The 27229-nt window shown below is 40.3% G+C and overlaps 1 protein-coding gene across 1 annotated transcript in view; it reads right to left on the bottom strand.

Moving 5' to 3' along the window:
• Positions 1–7501: 7501 nt before the first annotated feature.
• ppp3r1b (protein phosphatase 3 (formerly 2B), regulatory s1ubunit B, alpha isoform, b) overlaps positions 7502–27229 on the bottom strand; it is a 68780-nt gene continuing 49052 nt past the window's right edge. Inside the window, exons 4-6 of the mRNA XM_039737755.1 lie at positions 25812–25871; positions 17333–17517; positions 7502–9686 (exon numbers count right to left, since the gene is read on the bottom strand). Of these exons, the coding sequence (XP_039593689.1) occupies positions 9639–9686; positions 17333–17517; positions 25812–25871 (293 nt within the window). The 3' untranslated portion in view covers positions 7502–9638. The remainder of the gene's footprint in view (positions 9687–17332; positions 17518–25811; positions 25872–27229) is intronic.

Genomic DNA, 27229 nt, shown 5'->3' on the forward strand with positions numbered 1-27229 from the left:
TTAATATTGTAGCCTATATTTTTTCTTCCACATCACACTTTAATCAAAGTGATATTCTTGTGTGTATTAAAAGATAACATTTTTCTATACAGTAGAACGGAGTACACCTCTCCCTGGAATACACAATCTGCACCTCAAATCTCCCATGGGAATACCAATCGCAGTCACATGACACTCCTACTGGAACATCTAGACACGGACAATACTCTGCTGCCCCTAGCCTCCCCAAATGAACATCTTGATATCCTGTCCATGACAACCACAACAGAATGAGAGATAAGAAATGGAGCCCAACAACCACCGTGAACAAATTCAAATTCACACCAAGTATTCAGGCACAGCATTCATATAGGGAATGAATGGCACCCAAGAGCAACCCAAGTGTCCTCATATTCCTGTAGCTCCTCCCATAACACATGCTTTTTACAAATCTATAGAACACCTGTAGACCCTCCAGCAGCTGCGCCAGGGAGAAGAGCTGGTCTGGAAGGAATCCACATTGTTGTGCCAGTATCTTCGGCTGAAACAAACTGGGATTTTTCTTTCACACGTATAAAATACCAAGACAGACAAACTTAAGTAACAGGCCAAATGTTCATGCACTTCATGTAGGCCTGCATTAGACCTCATGGTCAGGGTAAGCACAGCAAATGTGTGTCTGGATGCTACATAAGCTAAAAGCATTGGATTGGAAGGAAGTGACTAAGAAGGAAAATAGGATATTAGGCCATAACATTCAACATGTTGAGCACAAAACCCTAGGGTGGGGGGCTACAGCTAATGGAGTTGCTAAATTACAAACATGGCACCCCAAGGCACTTGTGCTAATCGCTGGAGACTTTAACCATGTGACGCTGGACAAAACATTACCTACCTTCTCCCAGTATGTGGAGTGTAACACCCGGGGAAATAGGCCTATTGACCTACTGTATGCAAATGTTAAAGAAGGATACAGCGCCACCCTGCTGCCTGCGCTTGGGAAAGCAGATCATAACCTGGTTCTGCTTCAGCCTCACTGCAAACCAAGAGTGAAGGCGCTACCTACAACCACACGCTCACTCAAGAAGTGGTCCCCTGAGGCAGAGCAGGCTCTGAGAAACTGCTTTGGAACTACGGACTGGGATATCCTGCAGGGATCACATAGTGAGAACATTGAGGAGGTTGTTGACTGCACTACTGACTACATCAACTTCTGTATGGACATTGTAGTTCCAGTAAGAACAGTACGCTGCTATGCTAACAACAAGCCATGGATTACGAGTGACATCAAAGGCCTTTTGAACCAGAAGAAAAGGGATTTTAAAGGCAGTGATTAGCATGAGCTCAAGGAACTCCGAGTCCAGCTCAGGGCGGTGAAAGAGCAGTACAGGAGAAAGCTGAAGTTGCAGAGTAACAGCATGAAGGAAGTGTGGGATGAAGATCATCACTGGCTGCAGCTCGAAGCGGGGTGCCACCATCGAGAGAGACGTGGGGAGAGCAAACCAGATGAACAACTTCTTTAACAGGTTTGACCACCCTAACCCACTCTCACCTCGGAGTACTGCATCCTCCAACCATCCTTCTGCTAATACCAGCATAGGAGAGACATCCCCACCCACAATTACAATAGCCCAGGTGAGCAGAGAGCTGAGGAGAATTCGTGCCAGCAAAGCAGTGGGTCCAGATGGAGTATCACCACGACTGCTGAAGGCCTGTGTGCTGGAACTGGGGAGTCCTCTACAACTTATCTTCAACCTGAGCCTGGAACAGGGGAGAGTCCCAAGGCTTTGGGAAAACATCTTGCATCACCCCAGTCCCAAAGGTATCATGTCCTAGTGAGCTGAACGACTTCCAGCCGGTCGCTCTGATGTCACATGTGATAAAGACCATGAGGCGGCTGCTGCTTCACCACCTGTGGCCACAGGTCCGCCACACCCTCTACCCTCTGATACCAGGAGAAGGTGGGAGCAGAGGATCCCTCTCCCACTTGGACAGAGGCAGTGGTGCTGTAAGAATTATGTTTCCGGACTTCTCTAGCGCCTTCAACACCATCCAACCTCTGCTCCTTACGGACAAGCTGACAGAGATAGGAGTAGATTCACACTTGGTGGCATGGATCGTGGACTATCTTACAGACAGACCTCAGTATGTGCATCTCAGGAACTGCAGGTCTGACATTGTGGTCAGCAACACAGGAGCGGCGCAGGGGACTGTACTTTCTCCAGTCCTGTTCAGCCAACACACATCAGACTTCCAATACGACTCGTAGTCCTACCACGTGCAAAAGTTCGCTAATGACACTGCTATCGTGGGCTGCCTTAAGAGTGGGCAGGAGGAGGAGTATAGAAACCTGATCAAGGACTTTGTTAAATGGTGTGACTCAAACCACTTACACCTGAAAACCAGCAAGACCAAGGAGCTGTTGGTGGATTTTAGGAGGCCCAGGCCCCTCACGGACCCCGTGATTATCAGAGGAGACTGTGTGCAGAGGGTACAGACCTATAAATACCTGGGAGTGCAGCTGGATGAGAAACCGGACTGGACTGCCAATACTGATACTCTGTTCAAGAAAGGTCAGAGCCAACTATACTTATTTAGAAGGGTGGCATCCCTCAACATCTGCAATAAGATGCTGCAGATGTTCTATTAGATGGTTGTGGCGAGTGCCCTCTTCTCTGTGGTGTGCTGGGGAGACAGCATAAAGAAGAGGGACGCCTCACACCTGGACGAACTGGTGAGGAAGGCAGGCTCTATTGTAGGCACGGAGCTGGACAGTTTGACATCCATGGCAGAGCAACAGTCAATCATGGAGAATCCACTGCATCCACTGAACAGTATCATCTCCTGACAGAGGAGCAGCTTCAGCGACAGACTGCTGTCACCATCCTGCTCCACTGACAGACTGATGAGGTCGTTCCTCCCCCACACTATGTGACTCTTCAGTTCAACCTGGGGAGGTAAACGTTAACATTATACAATTATTGTCTTTTATACCTGCATTTTTATCACTCTTTAATTTAATATTGTTATTATCAATATGCTGCTGCTGCTGGAGTATGTGAATTTCCCCTTGGATTAATAAAGTATCTATCGATAGCCCAGTCCCTTCCATAACGTTTGTGATTTACACCTTAGCTCCACAGTTTAAAATTACAAATCAAACAATTCAGCTGTGATTGAAGGGTACATTGCAGACTTCCATTTAAGGGTGCCTGCATAGATTTTAGTCACATCATATAGAAATGACGACACGTCTTCTACATGGGTCCCCAACCATTTCAGTGGGAAACGTTCCATCTTTCCTGACAAACTAGTTGAAGTCATCCCATCTGAGGATATTCTCGGACACTCAGTGAACTCCCTTGGGATTCTCTCAGGGAGGGGAAATCTGAAAAATGACCTCCTCAAACTGAAAAAGCTGATGAGCCATTCACTCCCTCACTGGTTGCTGAAACTGACAATTCTCCTCTCTTTACGGACCCGAAAACTGAGATTCAGATTACCAAGTAAAACAGTGAGCCAGTCTGAAGACGGAGAGGCAGCCACCCCTTCATAAAGGAAACCAGAACGAGTAATGCTCTCTCCTATGAAGTTGCAGATGACAGAGCAAAGGGCCTGACTGAGGAAAGCGAAAGAGTGCACTGCAATGCAAGAAGAATTCTCCATTCTAATTTAGAGCAACCATAAAGTAACAACTCCACACAACATTGGACATCACCTTGAAAAACTTGGTATGGTAAAACGGTTTCTCTGTGATAAGATGAATTCAACCTCTAAATGGCAGTAAACGGCCATCCTCTCTGTGTTATGTTTGCCTGTCTATGTCCAGTCTTAATGTCAGTATATACAGTTATCATCTTCATATAAATTACACTACTGTGGCTGTCTGTCTGTCCAGGATTTTAAATCACCTGTAGCTCACAAACTTTAAACTATTCACCTGAAATTTGGTCCACATATACTACTGTCTGCTTTCGGGGTGATGATTGACCTCCAAGGTTATTCCTCTTTATATTTAAATTTTATTTTATTGTGGAATCAACTCTCGGCAGCGGCTGTGCGGCACGTGTGCGGGTACCGTCCTCATCCCTACCACCTTCACCGTCACTTGCCCTCACTCTCCAGATCTTAAATTATTCTAGAGGCAGATTGAAGACTTGACTGCCAGCTTACATGAAATATTAAGGAAAACTTACTAAGTAAATGCAACACAGTTTTAATGTGAAAAGATGTCGATGAAAGAAGAGAAGAAGCGGGCCGCCAGGGTGGAGAAAAGAAGAGCTGCTCAGGAAACGACAAGTGCACCAACCTCTGAACAAATGAATGATAAACGTACAAAGAAAGAGGAGGAAAACTAGGAACACTCAAGTCAAGTGTAATCACCCCACGTTATTGTGCAGTGTGCTGTTACTGGTACTTCTATAATCCTTGTGTTCATCGATCAATGACATTATTTCATTTTATAATTGAGTGTGTTTCAGTTACCCTGATGCACGTCTAGTGGCTGGAGACCCCCTCCTACAAGAGAGAAAGGTTAGGTAAATAAAGTAGGAGCTGTGCCGAATTACTTCAGTAATTACCAGCATTGCAGTAGGCAAAACTGATGATAAACGAACCAATTTAAAATTAATCTTTTCATTCCAGGACTTGTCGTCACTCTGAGCGAGCACAATAGATCACATTCTTTCCTACAGCATGAAGTAAATGAATGAATGAGAATGGATGCAAAACCTGCATTTATATACAGTATTTGAATTATGTACCCATATTGCATTATACTGTATATGCTCGGATCGATCTAAGGCCGATTTAAATTGGGCAATTTTCACTAATTTAAAATAAAAAAAAAGACTTGCTCGGTGATGGGTGAATTAGCCAATCACAAAATCCAATCTTTTCAGCTTTTCTAAGCTTTACGGTAATTTACTGTATATGTCATGCTCCTTTATGGAAGGTGCTCTCTGCTAGTTCAGCCAGCCCACGTCTATTTTTTTTTTTTGGCAGCAGCAAACTTCCTGCAATGTAAACAAAAACCAGTGAAGACTCGTTTTATCAGAGAATTTTACTTTTACAGTATATTAAGAGAAAGTGGAGTGATAAATGGGGAAAATGGAGTTGGAGGGGCCGTTTAGACAAAAAGGCAAGAAAAGCTACTTTAAGAAATTCAGACCTTTTTATTTTGGCCGTTACATTAAAATGGACAGCGAACTTGTTTTAAAAAAACAACAACAAAAAAAAAAAAGCAGCAGGTAACACTTCTAATTGGAAAAGAAAAGATAAAAGTCAAATTTGAAATTGCTGCTTAGTAAACAATAGGCTTTAATGGCAAAATGAGTTTTTCACGTATAAACCTGTTACGCATGTTAGCCTTGTGTCTTCTTGATAAACAACTTATGAAAAGTTAATACATTTGCAGCTTTTTTTGTTTTTTGAAGATTTGTACTGTTTATTTGTTGTTTGTTGTGTCATACAGCATGCAATTTGGTAAGAAACAATTTGTACGTAATTAAAAAGATAATCCATATTTATAATTACATCTCAAGAATTGTGAATTTTTAGCTGACACACTGAAGATAAAACCCACCAGTATAAAATATAGTAAATGCATAGTTTAACAGCAAAAATGCTGTACTGCAATTAATGATTAAAAATAGTTAAAACCTGTAAGTGCACACACATTTACATTTAAACAGTGTTTAATTGCCAGGATGAATTGATTATGTGAGAATAAATTACAGTTAAGTCAGAACTTTTACTACACTTGGGGTGATTTCATTAAAATTCACTTTAGGACCCTCCACAGATTTTATTCTAACAAACTATAAATTTGGCATATCGTTTCAAATATCTGCTTTGTGTAGGGCAAAAGCAATTTTTTCCAGCAGTGTTGACAGAGCTCTGACTATTTCACTTTACCTGAATGTATCACAATTCCAGCGGCCCCCTTTCTTAATATTTGGTAGCACACACTCTAATAGAATTCCTCTCCTTTAAACTTCTTCACGTCTTTCAGCCAACTCTGAACCGGTGCAAGTCTTCCTCTTCACAGATGTAGAAATCTTGTCACAGACAACAGCAGATATCTTGATATTGGCTGGCAAATCAACATCTATTACATGAATACTTCTGATTAGCGTCACAATAAAAAGCAACATTACTGTATTTTAAACATTTTATATATATATATTGTCAGGGATGCCAGGGGCTATGACCCGGCCGGGGCGCCAGGAGGGACCGGAAGAGGGTCAGAGCCCGCCTGACCACGTGGGGTTCGCCTTCCGGGTTGCTTTGGGAGCCACGGGTCAAGGGCTTGGAAGCTCTTCCCTGTAGGGGCCCGTGGCCACCGCCAGGAGGCTCCCCAATGCCTTGGGATTTGTTTCCCCAGCACTCCTGCCACACCAGGAAGTGCTGGGGGGAAGACTTTGGACGGTGCCCGGGGAGCAGCCGGGAGGACAGTCGACACTTCCGCCACGCTGGGGCGTGGCCAGAAGATTGCCGGGAACACCTGGGGCTCATCCGGGTCCTCCATAAAAGGGGCCGTCTCCCGTCATTCAGGGCTGGAGTCGGGTGGAGGTAGGACGAAGCTGTGGAGAGTGGAGGCGGCCCGAAGAAAGGCATTGTGGCCAGGACATTGGGTGTTTGGGGTTTTTGTGCACGTGACTAGGTCTTTGTGACCAATGGACTGGGGTCTTGGTGACCAACATAATTGTAAATAATTTGTAAATAAGCGTGTGGTGGTGTCAAAACAACATGTCCGCCTGTCTGTGCCCGGTACCGTTCACATATATATATATATATATATATATATATATATATATAATTTACTTTAAATTTTTTCAAATTACGGATAAATACGGTGTAATAATGTACAGTCCCCTCCAAATGTATTGGAACAACAAGGCCAATGAATTTGCTTTTGCTTGTTTGTGTGTGAAATCAAACGATGAATAAGAGAAGAGAGATTCTCAGAGTTTCAGCTTTTATTCTCTGGTATTTACATTGTGAAACGTTAAACAACATCAAACAACATTTTCACTGGAACATGACAAGCGACAGGCGTTTTTTACCCACGTGTGCCGTACAAGATTGACTGTTTAATCATTACGCAGGGCGGGATATCCACTCTCTGTTTAAGCCTGGGCTTTCACCAGTGCCGAGTGCATTTGGAGAAGCCCATCTTCGGCAGACCGCAAACAAACTCACTCTCTCAGCTAAAGGCCGGCACATCTATTTGTCATTGACACCAATTTTTTTTTTGCCCACATAGAATTGTTGCAGTAGACATCTACCATGCATACCACACTGTATTTGATAAATAGGGGACATGGATACCGACATTAGCTAATGGCTGACGAAGCCAGAGGTTTGAAGGCAAGTAGCTGTACTTCCGCACGGTGTCTGCAGTGCTTTAGGCTTCTAGTGCTCAGTTGCATTTAATCTTAAATATTCCAGATGGTAGCTATGAATGCACATTGTACATAAAAAAAAAAAGCCTAACACAAAAATGCACTAAACACTTCCATAACAAGCTTCAAATAATTTACTTTATTTTTTCATTGTCATACAGTATGAAGGTTCCAATAGCTCCCACAGTATATGATGCATGCATAGAAGAAAACGTATACATTCAAATGTAACCATTTTCCCACACAAACTAAAGAACTTGTTTCAAAAATGCGTGAATAACCTGCACTAAAATCTATAATTGCAGCCAAAGAATACACTTATAAACACGGAAAGAAAAGAGCATGTTCCTAGATGTTCATATCAAATAGTGTACAAAAATAGAAAAAAAATAAAATAAAATCACAAACCGTTCCCCCTTAGAGCCGAGCACATGGCAGCTGACACTGTAACAGATACATTTCCTGGAAAACTGAGCAATGCACTTATGCACAAAATAAAAATAAAAACAAAATGGAGATTTAATTTTTGATGTTGACATTTACCAAATTTGGCAACATTAAATATATATGAATATTACAATTTATGTAAACAATAGTAAAATGGACTTACATGCAATAAAAATACCCCCCAAGAGGGAAATGTGGGAGAGAGTATGGGGGCTAAGCAAAGAAAAACCTCCACATCATGCAAGGACAGCAAGCACCCGAATATCTTGCTTTTATGATACAAGAGCCCAAAGACGTGCAGCACTCAACTGAAGGAACAGCCACGGCAGGGAGGTGAGGTGCTTGTGGACTAAAGTCTAAGGTGGAATCTGCTGCTCGAGTTAAGTAGTTCATGGATGTATGCTCACAGTGTAGAAGTCAAATTGCAGGACAAAGATATTTCTGACAATATTTGAATAATGCTTCCGACGTTCTAAACGAACCAGCCAATTATACCACTTTAAAAAGGGAAGGGATGATGGAAACTGGGAAAAGTAGCTTATAGCTGACACACACTTGGAAATTAACAAATGCATTTAATTACAAGCCTAATACCTGTACATAACTTCACCTCAAAATGAAAAATGAAAAAATTAAAAAAGCAATATATAATAAATTGACATAATGAACAAATTAACTCGGAGGTATAATCTTAGCTAGATTTATTCCTAGAACCACAATATCCCATTAAAGTTTCCAAAAAAAAAAAAAAATCCCTCAATAACCTACAGATATATATATATATACACATACATTAGTAATATGGTTTAGGCCGTCTGCAGTAGGTCTGTAAATTGTCACATGCCATAAAGTAAGATGCACCCCTCCTATCATCTTTTAAAGGAGACAAACAAATCCTTCTACTCTAATATATGAAAGTAAAAGCAACTGCAGCACTACAAACTAAAGCAACCAAATTCTAGACTTGAGAACAAAAGACACCTACTTCAGTAGTATTTCATTATGTGTATGAAATATAAAATTAAACTTACTTTTATAATAATTGAATGGTCGTCAGTTGCTAGTCAAACATTTGTCATCCATACAAGATTTCAGTAAAACTACAATTAGAAACGTATCTGGGAACTGCTATGCAAATAGATGCCATTTGAGACGAGAGAAACAAAACATACAACTCTGTTCTTAAGAGAGTATATACTGTATGTTACTGCTAAACCATTAGGAAATAACTTAAACCGAATCAATACACTTACATGAAAGAAAAAAAAAAAAAAAAAAAAAAAACAGTGAAAAGAAAATTTATCTATCAATCATGCATCACTTGTACATAACATTTAAAAAAAAATTAAACAAGTATATTTATATAGCATTAAGTGGTAGGTTTATGGTATGCTTGGCACTTCATACACTACTTTTCTACTACTGAAACCCAAGTTACAATCCAACTAATTAGTTTTTATCATTTTATAAAGCTATAGATATACTTCCTTGTTATAAAAAGAGCAAAATAAATAATAACAACAATAATAATAAAAAACACAAGCCAGCCCTTTCCCTTTCTCCACCATACCATGATGCTCTTTCCACAGTTAGCTGTCCTTCAGACATTAAAGTGCTACACCAAGTTATTGAGAAAATCAATGTTCAATAACACTTAGTTGGCTTCATGAGGCTCATGTTGGAAAAAGTGGCTTCACAGAGAAAATACTTCCATTTAAATACACAGAGAGCATTGCTGGACGTCTTGAGCAGATCTTCAGAGATGGAGAAGAAAGCATATGTGTTGGGTGGAAAACTGGAGATGTGTCACACATCTACCACCATCTTTTTGTGTATGTCTAACCCACCTACAACCTGTAAGCAAAAAATAGTTGCATTATTTCTTCAAGTCTGTATTTAAAAGAATCAATTTAAATATTAAAGCAAAGTTATCAAAGGCTACTAATTTAAAGGGTAGATTTTTTTTTAATTTAATCATACTGTAATTGTTATACAGGGAAAAAAAAGACTTCCATCAGAAAGCCACGTATTTTCACAATCGCAAACCTGACCAACCAATACTTACATCTGAAGGTACAACCATTTGGCATTTGCTGGTAAGCATCTTACACTGTGTTGAATTCAAATCAAGTCAAGACCTACAAGGTTATATTACAAGGGATGCTAGATTTCAGTCCATAAGTGACCAATGGATGAGGCTTAAGGGCCACCCTAGTCAGGGAAATGAGTCAAGTGTTAAAAGGAAAGCTGGCAGAGGATAGGCCATAGCTTTGTGATGCTTTGCAGGAAGTAATAAAGTAGGGAAACCACTTAACAGACATAGCATGCGAAGTACAGTTCTATTCTATGTATCATTACTACTCTTAGCCTGTTGATACCTCTTAACCAAGTGAGAAGCTCCTACAGAGAACATTTCTGTAGAGGTACCTACTTTAGTCTGACAGCTTCAATCATCTCTGGTGTCCACTATCACATCCTAGAGTATGTGGCAAGAGATGCCCAGACAGCCTTAAGACCACAGCTTTCCGCAGCCATCTCCACAACTGAGGCCTTGAAATGTCTCCAATCTCTCTCTGCACATGAGAGAAGTTCTCTTGGGGGGAGGAGCTGGAACTTATCTTGGACAGAAGTCAGACATTCTTAGGACACCCTAACCACTCATGTGGCTGTAGCATAATGCAGAATATTGTACAGACAGGTCAGGAACTTTAGTTAATGTTCAGATCAAACAAAAAATTCTGACAAAAATTATCTGTGATTTCAACTGTGATGTGATTGTTGGTGCCAGACATGCTGGTTTGAGTATTTCTGTAACTGCTAATCTCCTTAGGATTTTTTTTTTTTTTGTTTTGTTACACAGAATAGTCAGTTTACTCAGAATGGTTTGAAAAACAATAAAAACATCCAGTGAGTGATAGAAACACCTATATTGCTACTTTGGCTCACAGATGGTAGGGTCATGATGTAGCACCAACAGTCCAGGATGGTGTTTGAGGTGTAATGGGGTGGGGATGTTTGCTAGGCAGATTTTGGGACAGATAATAACAATCAATCATTCCTTGAATCTGATGGCCTATTTGAGTACTGCTGGCCAGGTGTGCACCTTCATGACCATCTTCAAATTGTGCAATATCATGCTGAAAGTATCCATGTCACAAAGCAATAATCATCTCAAACTGGTTCCATGAACATGATAAGTTCAAAGTATTCACTGTCCTTCCTCTTTAGTGGATCTGAATCCAATAAAACTCCTAAGGGATGTAATAGAACAAGATTCACAAAATGAATGTACACCTGCCAAATCTGCAGAAACTGCATGATACATGAACCAGAACCTCAAAGGAACTTATCTAACATCTTGTGGAATCCATGCCATGAAGAATTTAGGTTGTATTTTGAGCAAAAGGAGGCCCTACTCAGTATTAGTATAGTGTGCCTAACAATTTTAAGATTATGATTAGGTAGGCTTTATTATCCCAGAAAGAAATTTGTTTTGCGGCAGGAAAAGTACAAAAACAGAAGACATTGTTACAACAGATAAACAAGGACACTTGACAAGCAATGTTCCTGCATAAGCACACACACTCAAGATCAATACCAAGAAGAATTACTTTCAGCAGTACACAAAATAATAATGCAAAATTTAACATTTAGCAGCAACCCTACAAGTAAAAGAATTTAACGTGCTGATAGCTCTAGGAATAAAGGAGTTCTTAAACCTTTACCTTTGGAAACCTAAATCTGCAGCTTGATGGCAACAGCTGGAATTTAGAGCAAACAGGATGGCTGCTGTCTGACGGAACTTAGTTGGCCTTCTTTCTAACCTCTTTTCAATACATGTCAGTAATAGAGATCTGCTTTGAACCAATAACTTTACTGCAAATTTTTATAATATTGTTAAGATGGTTTATATTCTTATTGCTGAGTTTGCCAAACTAACAGATAAAAGCTATTGTAACAATGGAAGGACTTATTTTTAAAAAAAAAAAAGTGTCATTGTGGTTTTGTCCACTTTAAAACTGTTGGGTTTCCAAAGAAACAAAATTTGTGACTGAACTTTCCTTTTTTTTTTTTGCAGATTTGCACTGTGTTATTATTAATTTGTTATCAATGATTGTTCCCAGATATTTGTATTGTTCTACCCAGATCTACACTGTCTCCCCTTTAATTAAAGTTGAGACAGTGGATGGTGGAAAGTGTCTGAAATCTACAACCGTATCCTTTGTCTTATTTAAGTTGTAAATTAGAGCGACAACACCCCTGTACCAAACCACTGACAACAAGTGGCTTTCTTCCTTACCTTGTAGAAGACTATAAATGAGAGAGTCATCGGCAGATTTCAGGATATGTCTATCCTTGTTTCTCCTGCAGTCATTTGTATACAGGAAAAACAAAAGATCGAGATAAACAGCAACCTTGGCGAGTGCCAACAGATGAACTTAGGCTATCAGAGACATAGCCACTGACATTCACTCTGTGTTCTGTTTGTTACAAAGTCTAAAATCCACCCCACCAAGTTATGGTCCAGACAGAACTGATCAATTAGTTTATCAACTACAACCCCAATTCCAAAAAAGCTGTCATACTGTGTAAAATGTAAATAAAAACAGAATGCAATGATTTGAAAATCTCACAAACCCTTATTTTATCCACAAAACAGAAAACATATCAAATGTTGAAAGTGATGCGTCTTACAATTTCATGAAAAATATTAACTCAATTATAATTTGATGTCAGCAACATGTCTTGAAAAAGTTGGGATGGGGGCAACAAAAGGCTAGAAAAGAAAGTGGTACTAAAAAGAAGCAGCTGGAGGGACATGTTGCAACTAATTAGTTATAATTATACCCATGAGTGGGTATAAAAAGAGCATCTTAGAGAGGCAGAAGATCTCAGAAGTAAAGATGGCAGAGGTTCACAAATCTGCAAAAAATGCATCTAGAAATTGTGAAACAATTTCAGAATAATGTTCCTCAACGTTAAATTGCAAAGACTTTGAATATTTCATCATCTATCGTACATAAAAGATTTAGAGAATCTGAAGAAATCTCTGTGTGTATGTCATGGGGCAAGGCCGAAAATCAATATTGGATACCCATGATCTATGAGCACTCAGGTGGTACTGCATTAAAAACTGGCCTGACTGTCATGGAAATCAATGCATGTGCTCAGGAACACTTCTAGAAATCATTGTCTGTGAACATAGTTTGCTGTGCCATCCACAAATGCAGACTAAAGCTCTATCATGCAAAGAAGAAGCCATATGTTAACATGATCCAGAAACAACACCATCTTCTCTGGGCCAAAGCTCATTTAAAATGGACTGAGGCAAAGTGGAAAACTGTTTGGTGGTCAGACAAAATGAAATGTGAAATTATTTTTGGAAAACATGGATGCCACGTCCTCCGGACTAAAAAGGAGGACCATCTGGCTTGCTAGCAGCTCTCAGTTCCAAATCCTACATCTCTGATGGAGGTACATTAGTACCAATGGAATGGTACCAATGGTAGCTTGCATATCTGGAAAGGCACCATCAATGCTGAAAGATACATACTGTACAGGTTTTAGAGCAACATATGATCCCATGCAGATGTTGTCTTTTTCAGGGAAGTCCTTGCATATTTCAACAAGACAATGCTAAACCACATACTGCATCTATTAAAACAGCATGGCTTAGTAGTAGAAAAGTCTGGGTGCTAAACTGGCCTGCTGCAGTGCAGACTTTTTACCAACTGAAAACATTTGGCACATTAGGAAATGACAAAGACCACCCAGGACTGTTGAGCAGCTAGTATCCTATACGAGACAAGAATGTGACATCATTTCTCTCCCAAAAGTCCAGCAAATGGTCTACTCAGTTCCCAGACATTTACAAACTGTTGTTAAAAGGTGGAATGCTACACAGAGGTAAACAAGGCCCTATCCCAACTTTTTTGAGACATGTTGCTGCATTCAAATTCAAAATGAGCTTATATTTTTCTAAAAATGGTACATTTTCTCAGTTTACTATGCTCTATTGTGAATATGGGTCTTTGAAATTTGCATATCATTCTGTTTTTACTTACATTTTATACAGCATGCCAACTTTTTTGGAATTGGGGTTGTAAAATATGGGGATGGATCATGTTAAAAGCTGTTGAAAAGTCTATAAACAGCATTACTGAATGTTTTTTTTAATCCTTCCAAGTATTAATTTAAATTTAAAAAAAATTAAAAGCATTGCTGTGGTATCCTCCATGTCCCATGCCAACACTGGTGATGGTCCAAAAGAGCCTCAGTTTTTGTTAAGTAGTTGTCTCTTAATTAACTTAATTTACTTTGTGAGTGTGTGTATATTCCCCTCAGGTCATATGATATCATCAAGATGTTTGCAACAGATGCTACAAGTCCTATAAGTTGCAGAGTGGGGTCTCCATGGATCAAACTTGATTTTCCAGCACATCACACATGCATTGATAGGACTGAGATCTAGGGAATCTGAAGGCCAAGTCAACACCTTGAATTCTTTCATCAAGTTACTCAACCCATTCCTTAACATGTCTCTACAGAGTGGCAGGATGTATAATCCCACTGAAAGAGGTCACAGCGATCAGGGAATACCGATGCTATGAAGGGGTGTACATAGTCTACAAAGTAACATCCGCAACAGAGCCAAGACCCAAGGTTTCCCAGCAGAAAACTGCCCAAAGTATCCTTTGGCCTCCACCTGCTTGCTGTTTTCCCCATAATGCATTCTAATGCCATCTCTTTCCCAGGTAAACAAGGCACATGCACCAGCAGTCCACATAATCTAAAAGAAAACATGATTAATCAGATCAGGGCACCTCCTTCCATTGCTGTAAGGTCCAGTTCCAGCGCTTGTGTGCTCACTGTAGGCGCTTTCACAGGTGGACAGAGGTTAGCACAGCTACTATGACTGGCCTGCACCCAACAAGCCTCTGTCATCTGGCCATAATGATTTGGCCCTTTATAAAATTCACACAGGTTTTAGCACCTATGCATTTCTTCTGCATTCAACATACTGAATGTGAACACCTAATGTCAGCTTACCATCTAGTATATTGTTATATATGTATGTATACATATACATACATACATACATGCATACATACAGTACATACACACAGTGTTTGCTACACGATTGATTACTTAAGTATTTTACATTCTCAATGTTTTTACCAAATGGTGTATAAGTGTGAAATTAAACACAGCACTTTTTTTTTTTTTTTATTAAACGGAGTATTACAGGCGTTAATCCGGATATAGCAGTAACAGCAGTGGCAGTCAGGTCAGGTTGGAGAGTATGCATGTACAGCACATTACCGCACCCACCACATGATGAAACAGCTCAGGATCCTGGTTGGCAACCCCCCTAGGCAAACGCGCAGTCCAGTCCCACCCTTCTGAAATGACCATCTATCTGCCACAGCCAGGTGTTAGTTGGGCGTTCCCTTGGCCTGGTCCAACTACTCGAGTCCTCAACAATGAGGATCCTGTGAGGCAGATCACCCTCGGGGAATCACACCTCATGGCCATAGTGCCATAACTGATGCTCTTTCACAATGCAGGCAATTTGCCTCATTTGGGACTCTGTGAGCAACTACTCATTCAACACAAAGTCAAACCAGTGGTTCCCATAATTTCTACAAAGAGACACAGTACCAAAGGAGCTCAGGCTTCATCTCAGGTCACTTGACAGCGTCCATGTCTAGCAACAATACAGCAAGACAGGAAGCACCAGGAATCTAAAGACCTTTGTCCTTTTGCATAGATGCCAGGAGCGCCACACACCGCTTCCCTGCGACCTCATGAAACCCAACCCCCCATGCTCTTCTAATCTGTCTACTGACTTCATAGGAAGAGTCACCAGACACATGAATATCACTGCTGAGGTATGTAAACCTTTCGACAAGGTCGAGACTCTCTCCACAGACACAGACACACACACACCTGATGACTGTGTCTAAGAGGTCATTAAAGGCCTGGATCTTGGTTTTTATCCAGGACACTTGTAAGCCCAGACACTCCGATTCCTCCGTTGAAAGCTCTGATCAGAGCCTCCACCGACACTCCGAAGATCACAGCATCGTCAGCAAAGTCAAGATCGGTGAATCTTTCTTCACCAACAGATGCCCCACAATCTTGGCCAACACCCAATCCATGCAAGTATTGAATAGAGTAGGAGCAAGATAAAACACCCCTGACGAACCCCAGAATCAACTGGGAAGAATGCAGAGAATCAACTGGGAAGAATGCCACCACTTTGCACAGCACTCACAGTACCAGTGGACAGGCTGCCCATGATATCCAGCAACTTAAGTTTCAGGATGTCCCACAGGGCAGTTTGATCAACTAAGACGAATGCCTTATGAAAAATGGTTGCAAAGAAACTGTCGAAATTTGTGTTTGCGCTCCATTAGTGCCAGGATGCGATCAATGGTAGGCTTCTAAGGCATAAACCCAGATTGCTCCGGTTGCTAGCAGGTGAGCAAGTGATCACGGATCCTATTGAAGATGACCCTAGCAAGGACCTTACCCGGCACAGAGAGCAGTGTTATCTTGTAGTTGCCGCAATCCAGACAATCACCCTTCCCATTCCAGATTGGGACGACAAGTCCCGTTTTCCAGTCAGTTGGGATGATGCCCGTCTCCCAAATGTAAGCAAAGATTGCTTGCAATGCCAGGCTTGCTGCCTTACCACCAGCCTGGAGAACTTCACCTTGAATACCACCGATCCCTGAAGCTTTTCCTACCCTCAGCTGGTTCACCACCTGTGCAATCTCAGTGAGATTGGGTGGTTCACAGCTAATTGGAGGATTAACTTCAAAAACAGTGGACCTAGAGATATCCAATGTCCTAGCTGGAGGATCAACTTTAAACAGCAGCTCAAAGCAGTCAGCCTAACAGGTCACAACTACATTGTCATCCATCAGCTGTCCTGACTGCAATTCTCCAAGGAAGAGATTTGGATGTGTGTTATGCTTCAATTCGTCTGTAAGCAGGATGTGGGTCAGTAGACCACGTATGGTGTATCACTTGCTCACAGATTCCTCTAACAAACACCCCCTTATCTGCCCTCAGAACTCTCGCAGCCGTCATTCTCAGTTCCTGGACCAGAGCTGCCATCAAGCTGTCCTCCAAGACTTCTCTCGATGATATCCAGAGGGCCACTGACCCAACCCTCAGAAACCTTCAGAGTCTTGTCACGAAAGGTCTCCCACATCACATTAGGATCACCAGTCACACCCAAGTCCTTACACAAACTGTGCAAACTCGTTAGAAACAGCCTGATCTTGGAGTCTGGTCAGGTCCAGCCTCATTTTCCTAGTACGTGGTTGCCTACTGGTCCTAAGCTGGAACTTCAGGGTAGGAACAGTCTCCTTAGTATAATACTCTCCCCTACTGTAAAAATTATTCAAATCACCTTCCGATTTCAGGTAGAAACCTTCTTGCTTTTTCTTATATTAAGAAGAGAAGAATTCACTTGAGAAGATACTTACTGCACAAAATTCTTCAAAAGATATTCTGCCATCGCCATCCTTGTCAGCATTGATAATGGTTTTATCAACTATCTGTTGAAGTTGAGTGTCCTTGAGATTGTTTCCCACCATCATTTTCAATACTTGGAAAAGTTCTCCATTAGATATGTAACCATCTTTATCCATATCATAGATCCGGAAAGCAACTAGAATAAGGAAACAAAAAGAATTTTGGTGTTAATGTAAAATAATAAAGAGCAATGTCATAAAATAAAGTTCTAAGGGAGACATTTAATATAACATCATTTTATGTTAGCATGAAAGACAAGTTTCTTTTTTTTTTTTTACTTGAACAAAAGCAGTTGAAGGCTAACATGAGAACAAGTCAAAATCACAACTATACTATTAGTTGAAATGATTACCAAAAATGACAAAAGTGCAGCCTTTTTAAATTAGGAAAAATATGTACAGTTCAATCCCTCTTAACTGGCCTCGCATTAACTGGCCTATTAAAATTTTTTTTTTTTAAATCCTGAGTTCTTCTTTATATTATATGTATGCACTTCCTTCTTTCCTGGAAGGTGAGAGGTATTTTAAAACCAGTAAACAACAAAACAGTGATCAGATTAAATAAAGTGCAGTGTATCAAAAGTCTTCTTTAAATAAATAAACAATTAAAATGAGTGAATTAGTGGAGGTCAAAATCCATTAGTAAAAAAACAAGTCCTTTAAAAATAATGCAAACGAGGTTAAGACAATGGCTGGAAGCAGTCTCTTAAAATCCAAAGCACGGTGCCTCCTTCTTTCTACCTGGCGGCTCCCCTGCTTCCCCCATTGGGCTTCGCAACAGTGGAGTCGCCCTACAGAATTGGGTTCTTTCCCCAAGAGCAAGGACCCTCACGCTGGGGCTAAACCAGCCCAAAGCCACTACGAGTGCCGCTGCCTTTCAATTGCCAGTCGTGTTCAATAGCTCTGTGATCGCTCAGCTGGAGCAACCGCTTTCTTCAGCCCCACCGAGTGTCAGCCAAACACTCCTCTGCAGGGGTTCACCTCCCAGCTGCCTGCCTTTGCTCCATCGAATCTGCTCAATCTCCTGCACTGGCTTTCCTCTACCTGCTTCCTTCTCCAATAACCTCCCATTCTTTCCTGTTCTCCCCCTAGCCGCCTTGCGCTTCTATTTATCACGGGGACGTGGATCAGATGTGGCAATTAGCAGTTCCCAGGAACAATTACAGATGCGGATGACTCCCCACCTGTGCACTTAAGCTATGATCGCCCACACCTACCACACCCCCTCGCTTTTATTTATTTAAAAAGTGGCCTTTTTGACTTGAGCTGTGGACCCACTACACCACACTGTCCAGTCGTTGTACGAGAATAAAACCTGTGTGCGAAATCATGGATACAGCCTAGTGGATATGGTTTCTTCAGGAACGTCAAAAAGGTACAGTACATACGTAAGAAATATTTTTCTACATGAAAATAGGTATGCGTCGGATTAACCGGCCAAAACAGCAACCAGCCATGGGTCCAGTAACGAGATGGCCAGTTCAGAGGGACTGTACTTTAGTATGAAATAAATCTGGAATATTTAAGATTAAATGCAACCACAGACTAAAAGCCTAAAACACTTCAACAAATGCAAACACAGGATTAAATTTGCCTGTAAGAACATTAAAAAGATTTAGATGAGAACAGGCCATTCAGCCCAACAAAGTTTACCAGTCCCAACCACTTAATTCCTCAAAAAAAAAAGTTTTGAAGGTCCCTAAAATCCTACTGTTTATCACACCACTTGGTGACTTATTCCAAATGCCTGTGGTTTCCCCTGTGTGTGAAATTTACCCTTAGCAAGTTTTCAACTGCTTCCCCTTGTCCTTGTTGAACTAATTTTAAAGTCACAGTATCGATCCACAGGACTAATTCTTTTCACAATTCTGAATCCTTCAATCATGTCTTCTTTCAATCTCCTTTTGCTTAAACTGAAAAGTCTCTTTTAATCTTTGCTCATAACTTGTCCCCTGCAGTCCTGGAATCCGCCTAATTGCTCTTCTCTGGACATTTTCCATGTCTTTTTTTTAGGCCTGAAGACCAAAACTGTGCACAGTATTCCGGATGAGATCTAAGAAGCAAGTTATAAAGTTTGAGCGTGACCTCCTTGGACATGCACTCTAAATATCAGGGCGCTATATAACTTAATATTTTGTAAGCTTTCCTAATGGCTTTTGAACACTTTCTGGAAGTTGATAAAGACGAGCTCACTATGGCAAATTCCATCTGCCATAAACCTGGCCAAGGTTGTATGTTGTCCAAGATCCTCTGTAATGATTCAAAGGATTCTAAATTATCTGCCAAACCCCCTTGCTTTGTATCATATGCAAACTTAGCCTGCTTGTTACTTACATTCCTATCTAAATCATTTTTATACATTGAAAATAGTAGCGGCCCAATCACTGACCCCTACTCTTACAATACTCTTAACTTCACATATTTCTGGTAAGGTTTCTCATACTATCACCCTTTGTTTCCTGTGATTTGGCCAATTCTGCACCCATCTACACACTACACCCTAAACTCCCATCTCTTTCAGTCCGATTCCCAACCTCTCATATGGGACCTTTTTAAAACCTTTCTGTAAGTCCTGATAAATAACATCACATACACCACTGTGGGTTGGCACCCTGCCCAGGATTGGTTCCTGCCTTGTGCCCTGTGTTGGCTGGGATTGGCTCCAGCAGACCCCCGTGACCCTGTATTCGGATTCAGCGGGTTAGAAAATGGATGGATGGATACACCACTGTGATTGTAAATGGAGCATTCTAAGCTGTTACTGCAAAATTGAAGGAAACTTCAAAATCTACTTGATCTACTTTACCTGTGAGTCCCCATGCCTACATTGCTTCCCTAGTTGGAACAATTTTTAACTATCACACATTATTAATATAGGAAACATTACTATAATAAAATACTTAGGTGTTTACACAGTTCAAAAATCAGTTATGATTGCAAGCCTACTGGCTGCAACTAGCTGGGGTTTCAGCTTGTGCATCTTTTCTGAAACTTACTGGATATTTGAATCGCCAAGTTCACTACAGCACTTTTCTTATGATTAAATGGCATTCATATTTCACTCATTCTCTATATAAAACAGAAACTAGAGGCCAAAATAATGTACATGGAATAATGAGATTCACATTATACTAAGGCCACTATATGTTACTTGGCTATAAATAAAGTTGGTGAAATGGTCCTGGGTCTTTGGTGAATATTTTGCACAATAAAATACCTCAGGCATTTCAGTAAAAGTAAATTTGGGAAAGCAACACAAAATACAGTTTTCACATTACTACTTACTTATTCAAAGTACAAAGATATCCAAAATCCTGGTCACACTTGAAAAAGCAGCTGTCCCCATAATTTCACTACATGGTAGCAGCACCTTTAGCAGTAATAATCACACCTAGTGAACAGAGAACCTAATGGAGCTTAGTTTTCCATCAGTTTGGCAAAATCACAGAAATATTTGTGAAACATTATGAAGTCAATGAGGAAATGAACTACTTTTAAGGGGATTATAATAGTCCTTTAAGTCCCCTGGAAGGCCAGGGAAGCAACTGCAAACTATGCTGGACTATGCTTTGTAGTCCAAAATGTGATTTGAGCTATGAGGCAGCAGTGTTAACCACTGTGCCCAAATGATGCAGATGGAAAAATAACCACAAACAAAATACAACAAATAGCCACAAACTAGCAATATGTAAAAAATATACATATTACTGCACTCACAGAGTTCCAGTCTTGGGGCACACACTGATTGTGCCACATAGCAGCTGCATGGGACCGGCTCTTTGCATTGTTTGAAGCTGTGGCTACAGGTACAGGTGGAACTTTTGTGATTCTGATCTATCTGTGCCGATACATTTTTCTTTTACCCAGAAAGACAGAAACGCCCTGTAAACAATAATATATCTTTCATGATTATTATTATTTCATAGTGTCTCATATGTTTTCTGAATCAGGGAAGGGGAGGTCTTCTCTAAGGCTTGTTTTGACACATAGCTATATGCATAAATAGCCATGTAGCACTGTGTGGCAGCTATTTACTAGGGAGGCTCCAATCAGGTGTTTTTAGGGTGGATACCGATATCATGTTAGTGGATTGGCTGATTCAGATTTTCTTTTCCTTTACCTCTTTAAAAACCATTTACACTAAACTCCTGCACAACCAACCACAGAAAAGCTGAATATGCTGGTCATTAATTCCTACTTTTGTGCACCCCTCAAAAAACTGTGGTAGCATTACTTGCCACTTCCCCCAAGCCTAAGTATGCTGCTGCCACGTGAGATGCTGGGAAGATGAAGAAAACTGCAGAAGAGTATTATGTTAATGGAAACACATTCATGTACTGTGGGATGGTCAGGAAAGAGGTCTGGGTGGTCTTACTGCCTTGGAACCAAACAGGTTTATTTTTTCCAACACCACATCATCTGAAGCTGGACATGTAAACCCTCTACTGTAATCTCTACTATTGTAGTTTTTACATTTTTTCTTCTTCTATGTAAAGAAATGTTACTTCATGGGAGAGAAGTATACAATAAACAAAGACAATCGTATCAAATACTTAAAATATTAAAGTATCTCTTTCAATATAAACTTTTAATGTCTAAATATTCTTGATTATGCTAAAATGTGTTATTTTTAACCCTCTGGGAGTGACTTTAGAGGGCTAGGACCACCAGCAAAGAATCAAAAATCAGATTGGTAGCCTTAAAATAGCATAAATGACACTCCATACTCCCGTTAATTACTGATCCTCCCCACCAAATAGCTAGAGATCAATGCAATTAGAACAGTATACTGTATTATATGTGGGAGGTTTCTCATACCATTGAGTTAGGAGATGCAGAACAAAAAAAAGAGTGATTTCAAAGCATAATAAATTCTTATGAGCGCAAAAAAAAAAAAAAAAAAATATAGATGTGAAATCATGAACATGTACATTAGCTGAGGTCAAAAGTTCTTTAGATGTTCTTCTGGCATCCCATGTGACCTCTTGAATGAGTTCTTCGTGGGCTTTGGGTAATTTTGACAGGCCAGTCTTTATAGAAAGCTCCATTACATTTCAGACATAATGACTCTCCTTGTGATGCAGTGAAGTCTTAGAAATGGCTTTGTAACCCTTTCCAGACTGGTAAGTCTCCACAAGGTTTTTGCATTGATCAAGGCATAGTAACCTTGTGGAGCCTGCTTCACTCTCATGGTAATGGTTAATATATGATGAGATTTATGTTTAACAGGGTTGGCTGCAATCAGGTCTGGCCAAGTTCAGTCATCTGAGTGTAATTACCAATTAATTTGGGTAAGGTGTTTGATTAAGTATTTAAGGGGGCAATTCCCTTTTCACATGGAAAAATACAGGTGTTGGTCAAATTTATTATTTAATTAAGCAGCAATTTAGACATTACGTTATAGCTTTATTTACTCAAACTAACAGAATACCCGCGCTTCGCAGCGGAGAAGTAGTGTGTTAAAGAAGCAATGAAAAAGAAAAGGAAACATTTTGAAAATAACGTAACATGATTGTCAGTTGTAATTGTTTTGTCACTGTTATGAGTGATGCTGTCATATATATATCTACATACACACACACACACACAACTATCGTATATGTTCAAGTTCTATTTAAATTTTAAATAGAAGGAATTTTTATTTAGTCGACAGAATATTATTCTGGAATAAATCAACTCAAACCTTAAATAACTTATAATATTTTGCTCTCCATAAAAATATATCCTGTCTAAATTATACAAATTCAAATATGAACATGGTGCATAAACAAAACCTGGAAACATAAATAAAATTTGTTCGTTTCAGCAATAACAAATCAAACCATTCAGTTGTCTTTGCTCTTATGTCATTTTATCAGATTTGGACATGTGGCATCTTTTTTTGGCAACAAGTTCGTTTATGTTTGGTGTGAGGTTCTGTGTTGTGGAGATTCTCAGGATGGACTGCAGGTGCTCATCAGTGAGGCGACTCCTGTGTGCTGTTTTGTTAGTCTTCATCACTGAGAAGAGCTTCTCACACAGATATGTGGTACCAAACATGCACAAGGTTCAAGCCGCATGTAGACGGAGCTGGAGCATTTTTGCGGGAATGGAATGGAGTGAATAAACTGTGTGGGCCGTGCAGTATCGTACTTTGCCTTCAGTGTGTCATTACACTGCAGCTCAATCACCTCCATCTGAATCTGCACAGGTGCAGTTTCCACATCAACAGCAAATGGGTTGCGAAACAACTCCAAAATTCTTTTTTTGTTCTTCAAAGTCACCAAAGCGCCGTGCGAACTCAGTGCGCTCAGTTTATCAGCAAAGTGCATATTTGGGAACACCGTTGTGCCGATTTGGTTCAAGATTACTTGGCAACAGGGAAAGTGGGGCAAGTTGCACTGGTGCATTTGTGTCTCCCATAAAAGTAGCTTCACTTGAAATCACTTTGTGATTTTGCACGGTAAAAACGTCTGCTGAAGTGTCAGATTCTTCTTTAACTCTTCTGCTTTCTGTATCTTGTGCATTGCATTCAGGTCTTTCAGGTTATCTTGATGTTTTGTCTCATAGTGCCGTCTTAGATTAAATTCTGTAATTACAGCCACATTAGCTCCACAAATGAGACACATGGGTTTACCAGCAATGTCAGTAAACATATACTCAGCCTCCCATCGGTTTTTAAAGGCTCTATGTTCAGAATCACCTTTTCTCTTCGGCATCGTGTGGGCTAGCTTAGCAATAACTTGCAGCATCATAAGCTAGACTTGATTAACGCGGTAAGTGTTCGGCAAGGCAGCTGAAGCGCTGCATTATGGGATCTGTAGTTTGTGTTACCAGCGCTTCATATCCCCGGGCCATTAATAACAATAATATATAAAATGATCTTGCGGGCCGGATATAATTACACACCGGGCGGATGTGGCCTGGGCCTTGAGTTTGACACATATGGGCTAAATAGAACTTGAAAAGATATATTTTTCAAATGTGATCGCGCAATTCAGATCGAGTTGACGCGCACTACAGTACATCGAGCCCGCGTGCTATTGTGGTTTTGCCTGCGTGCCTCAATAAGTCATCCTCCCCTCGCTCTTACCTTTTTACCGTTCATCTAATGAATACACTGAGTATGGCTTTACCAAAACAATCATTGATCGCGAATAAAGTATCCATTATTCATAAAGCTTCAATTGGTGATCTGTCTTTCTGCGTTAACCGCATATTTTTTCATACGTTTCAAACCAAGGGGATGCAAGGCTAAAATGTATCGGGAAGCGCACGTATATACTCAGTGCATCCCCTCTCGGGAATCGAACCTCGGAAGCCGGCGCTAGAAGCGAAGCCTCTACTATTGCGCCACGGCGTGTGGTTTGTCTATTTGAGCGCAGCTGTGTAATTCGGTTTTTGTTCAGCACTCTTTGGAACTGTTGCTTTTGGTCTGCGCACTGCGTCAGTTCACGAGAGCCGCTGAATATGGTTTTATATGTCACTCGCTCGCTTCTAATTGTTTCGCTGCCTTCTTAGTTATATATAATGTATGTTTTCTTCAGCGGTTTTTGGAGCAATTCCTGGTTTTCTACATACTGCGTGATTACGTGAGAGGCGTGATGTCACATGAAACTCTGCCCCTCCACAACTTTCAAGCTGAACTCCATTACAGTAAATGGAGAAAAATAGCTTCTAGTTATGACCATTACGCGTAGAATTTCGAAATGAAACCTGTCCAACTTCTTTAAGTAAGCTGTAAGGAACGAGCCTGCCAAATTTCAGCCTTCTACCTACATGGGAAGTGAGAGAGAGAGTGTGAGAGAGAGTGAGTGAGTGAGGGCTTTGCCTTTTATTAGTATAGATTCCCTTTATGTAGTATTACATTTTGTCTTAAGATCTGAAGCCATTCACTGTAAATAATAAAGTTTTAAAAGGAGAAGCTATCAGGAAGGAAACAAATACCATTTTATGTAACTGTATTAAGCTAAGACAGACTGGTAACACTCTAGCATACACAAATTCTAGACAAAATAACATTTGATCCCTCATGAGACAAAAGTCTAAATTAACTTCTTGGGCAATCTATATAATACTAAGGTGCAGGCTTGTGCTCATGATGTTGATGAAAATCTGACGATGAATGGAACAAATCACATTTCTCTGGTACAAGACTGTGTGTGGGTGGGTGTGAATGGTGCTGTACTGCAAGTTCACCTGAAAATGAATACAGGATTGAATGGATGACAAACCAGATCTCAGCGTGTATCTGAAAATGTTTTGATTTACAATCACAATCATATTAATTTATAATTCTGTGAAGGTTGTCAATTTAAACTTTAATTGTATCAAAATATTTTGCGGATAAAGAAAGCTTATGGACAAGAAATGAGAAGCATGTATTTTTAAAATAGAGAATGACACAAAGCTTCACAATTAAATCTGTTTATATAAAAAAAATGATACTTACACCTGAGCTTCTGTTCTTTATCTCCTTTCACACTAAACTGAGAGACACCTTCTATAAATTCTAGATGGGAGAGAAAAGAAAGATTTATACTTTAACCATGAATACATAAATATTACATGTACCAGGTGTGACAATTTAATTCCTAGAACAGCTGTGCAGTGTCACCCATGAGGGTAGAAATCACATTTTTTTTTTGATCACAAGGGGACAGCCCATCACAAATTCATTGGACAGGGACAAACAGTCAACCAACAATGCTATTTCCAAGTTTTGTAAAGGTTACAGGATTCTGTTCAAATAAAACACCTGAACTGTGCCTGACAAGCAGATCACCCACTGTGACAGTGCCGTAAGCTAGGATACGTTCAGTGTTCATGATTTCCAAGCTAAGAAATCAATTATCAAATTGTATCACTCACCCTATACACCGGACATAGCCCCTTGTGATTTCAGGCTCTTTATGAAAATAAAAATTGTCACGAAAGGATGAAGATTTCCAAACATTTCTAACATGCAGTGAAACATGGCAAAGGAACTTAAGGGTATTCTAGAAACAGAGTTCCAGGTATGTTTCTAGTAATGGCAACATCTTCTAACTAAAAGTATAGCTGCGGGAGGAGGCTACTTCAAAGGTGAGAGTAGCCACTAGCATACAGATATACACACATTTTTTCTACAAGTTCATTCTGGGAATTAAAATAACACATCTCATATATTACAATGTAACATGCAACATTTTAAAAATGTATATCTCAACAAATATTTTAAGTGCAATTTTTTATGCATGGATCAAACGAGAATTATTAAAAGTAAAGACTTAAGCAAACATGCATCCAATATGTATGTTTAGTTACTGGATTCACAAGACCCTCAGAACTGTTGGAAAAACGATTATAGTTCAGACAATTTGCAGATACACCTCCCTGAGGTGAATTCACAAGGCATCTGCATATAGCTTTATCACAGGTCAGCCAGCCACCAGATGTTCACACACAAACACTAGCCCAGAGTTGGATGCGGGTGTAGGATTACTACACTACACAGTAGTAATCAATCCTCCCAGAATCCCAAATACATTATTTACTAAAAACAAAGCAGGCATCCTCAGGTACATACTGTATAGTCAAGATTAAAAGAAACGATGACCACAGTTGCTGCTGTGGTTGATGCCTGCTCAGAACTATAAACTAGGGAAACTTGCATCAAGCTATCATACGATCAACACTGGCGTCCCTCCAGGGATGTGTGCTCTCTTCACTGCTCTTCTCCCTCTACACGAATGACTGCATCTCTAAGGGCCCCTCTGTCAAACTTAAATATGTGGATGACAACTACCTTTGGGCTCAACAGGAATGGTGAAGAGTCTGCATACAGACAGAAGGTTGAGCAGCTGGCCCTTTGGTGTAGTCAGAACAATC

This window comes from Polypterus senegalus, chromosome 16, assembly GCF_016835505.1.
Source record: "Polypterus senegalus isolate Bchr_013 chromosome 16, ASM1683550v1, whole genome shotgun sequence".
Classification (NCBI taxonomy): domain Eukaryota; kingdom Metazoa; phylum Chordata; class Cladistia; order Polypteriformes; family Polypteridae; genus Polypterus; species Polypterus senegalus.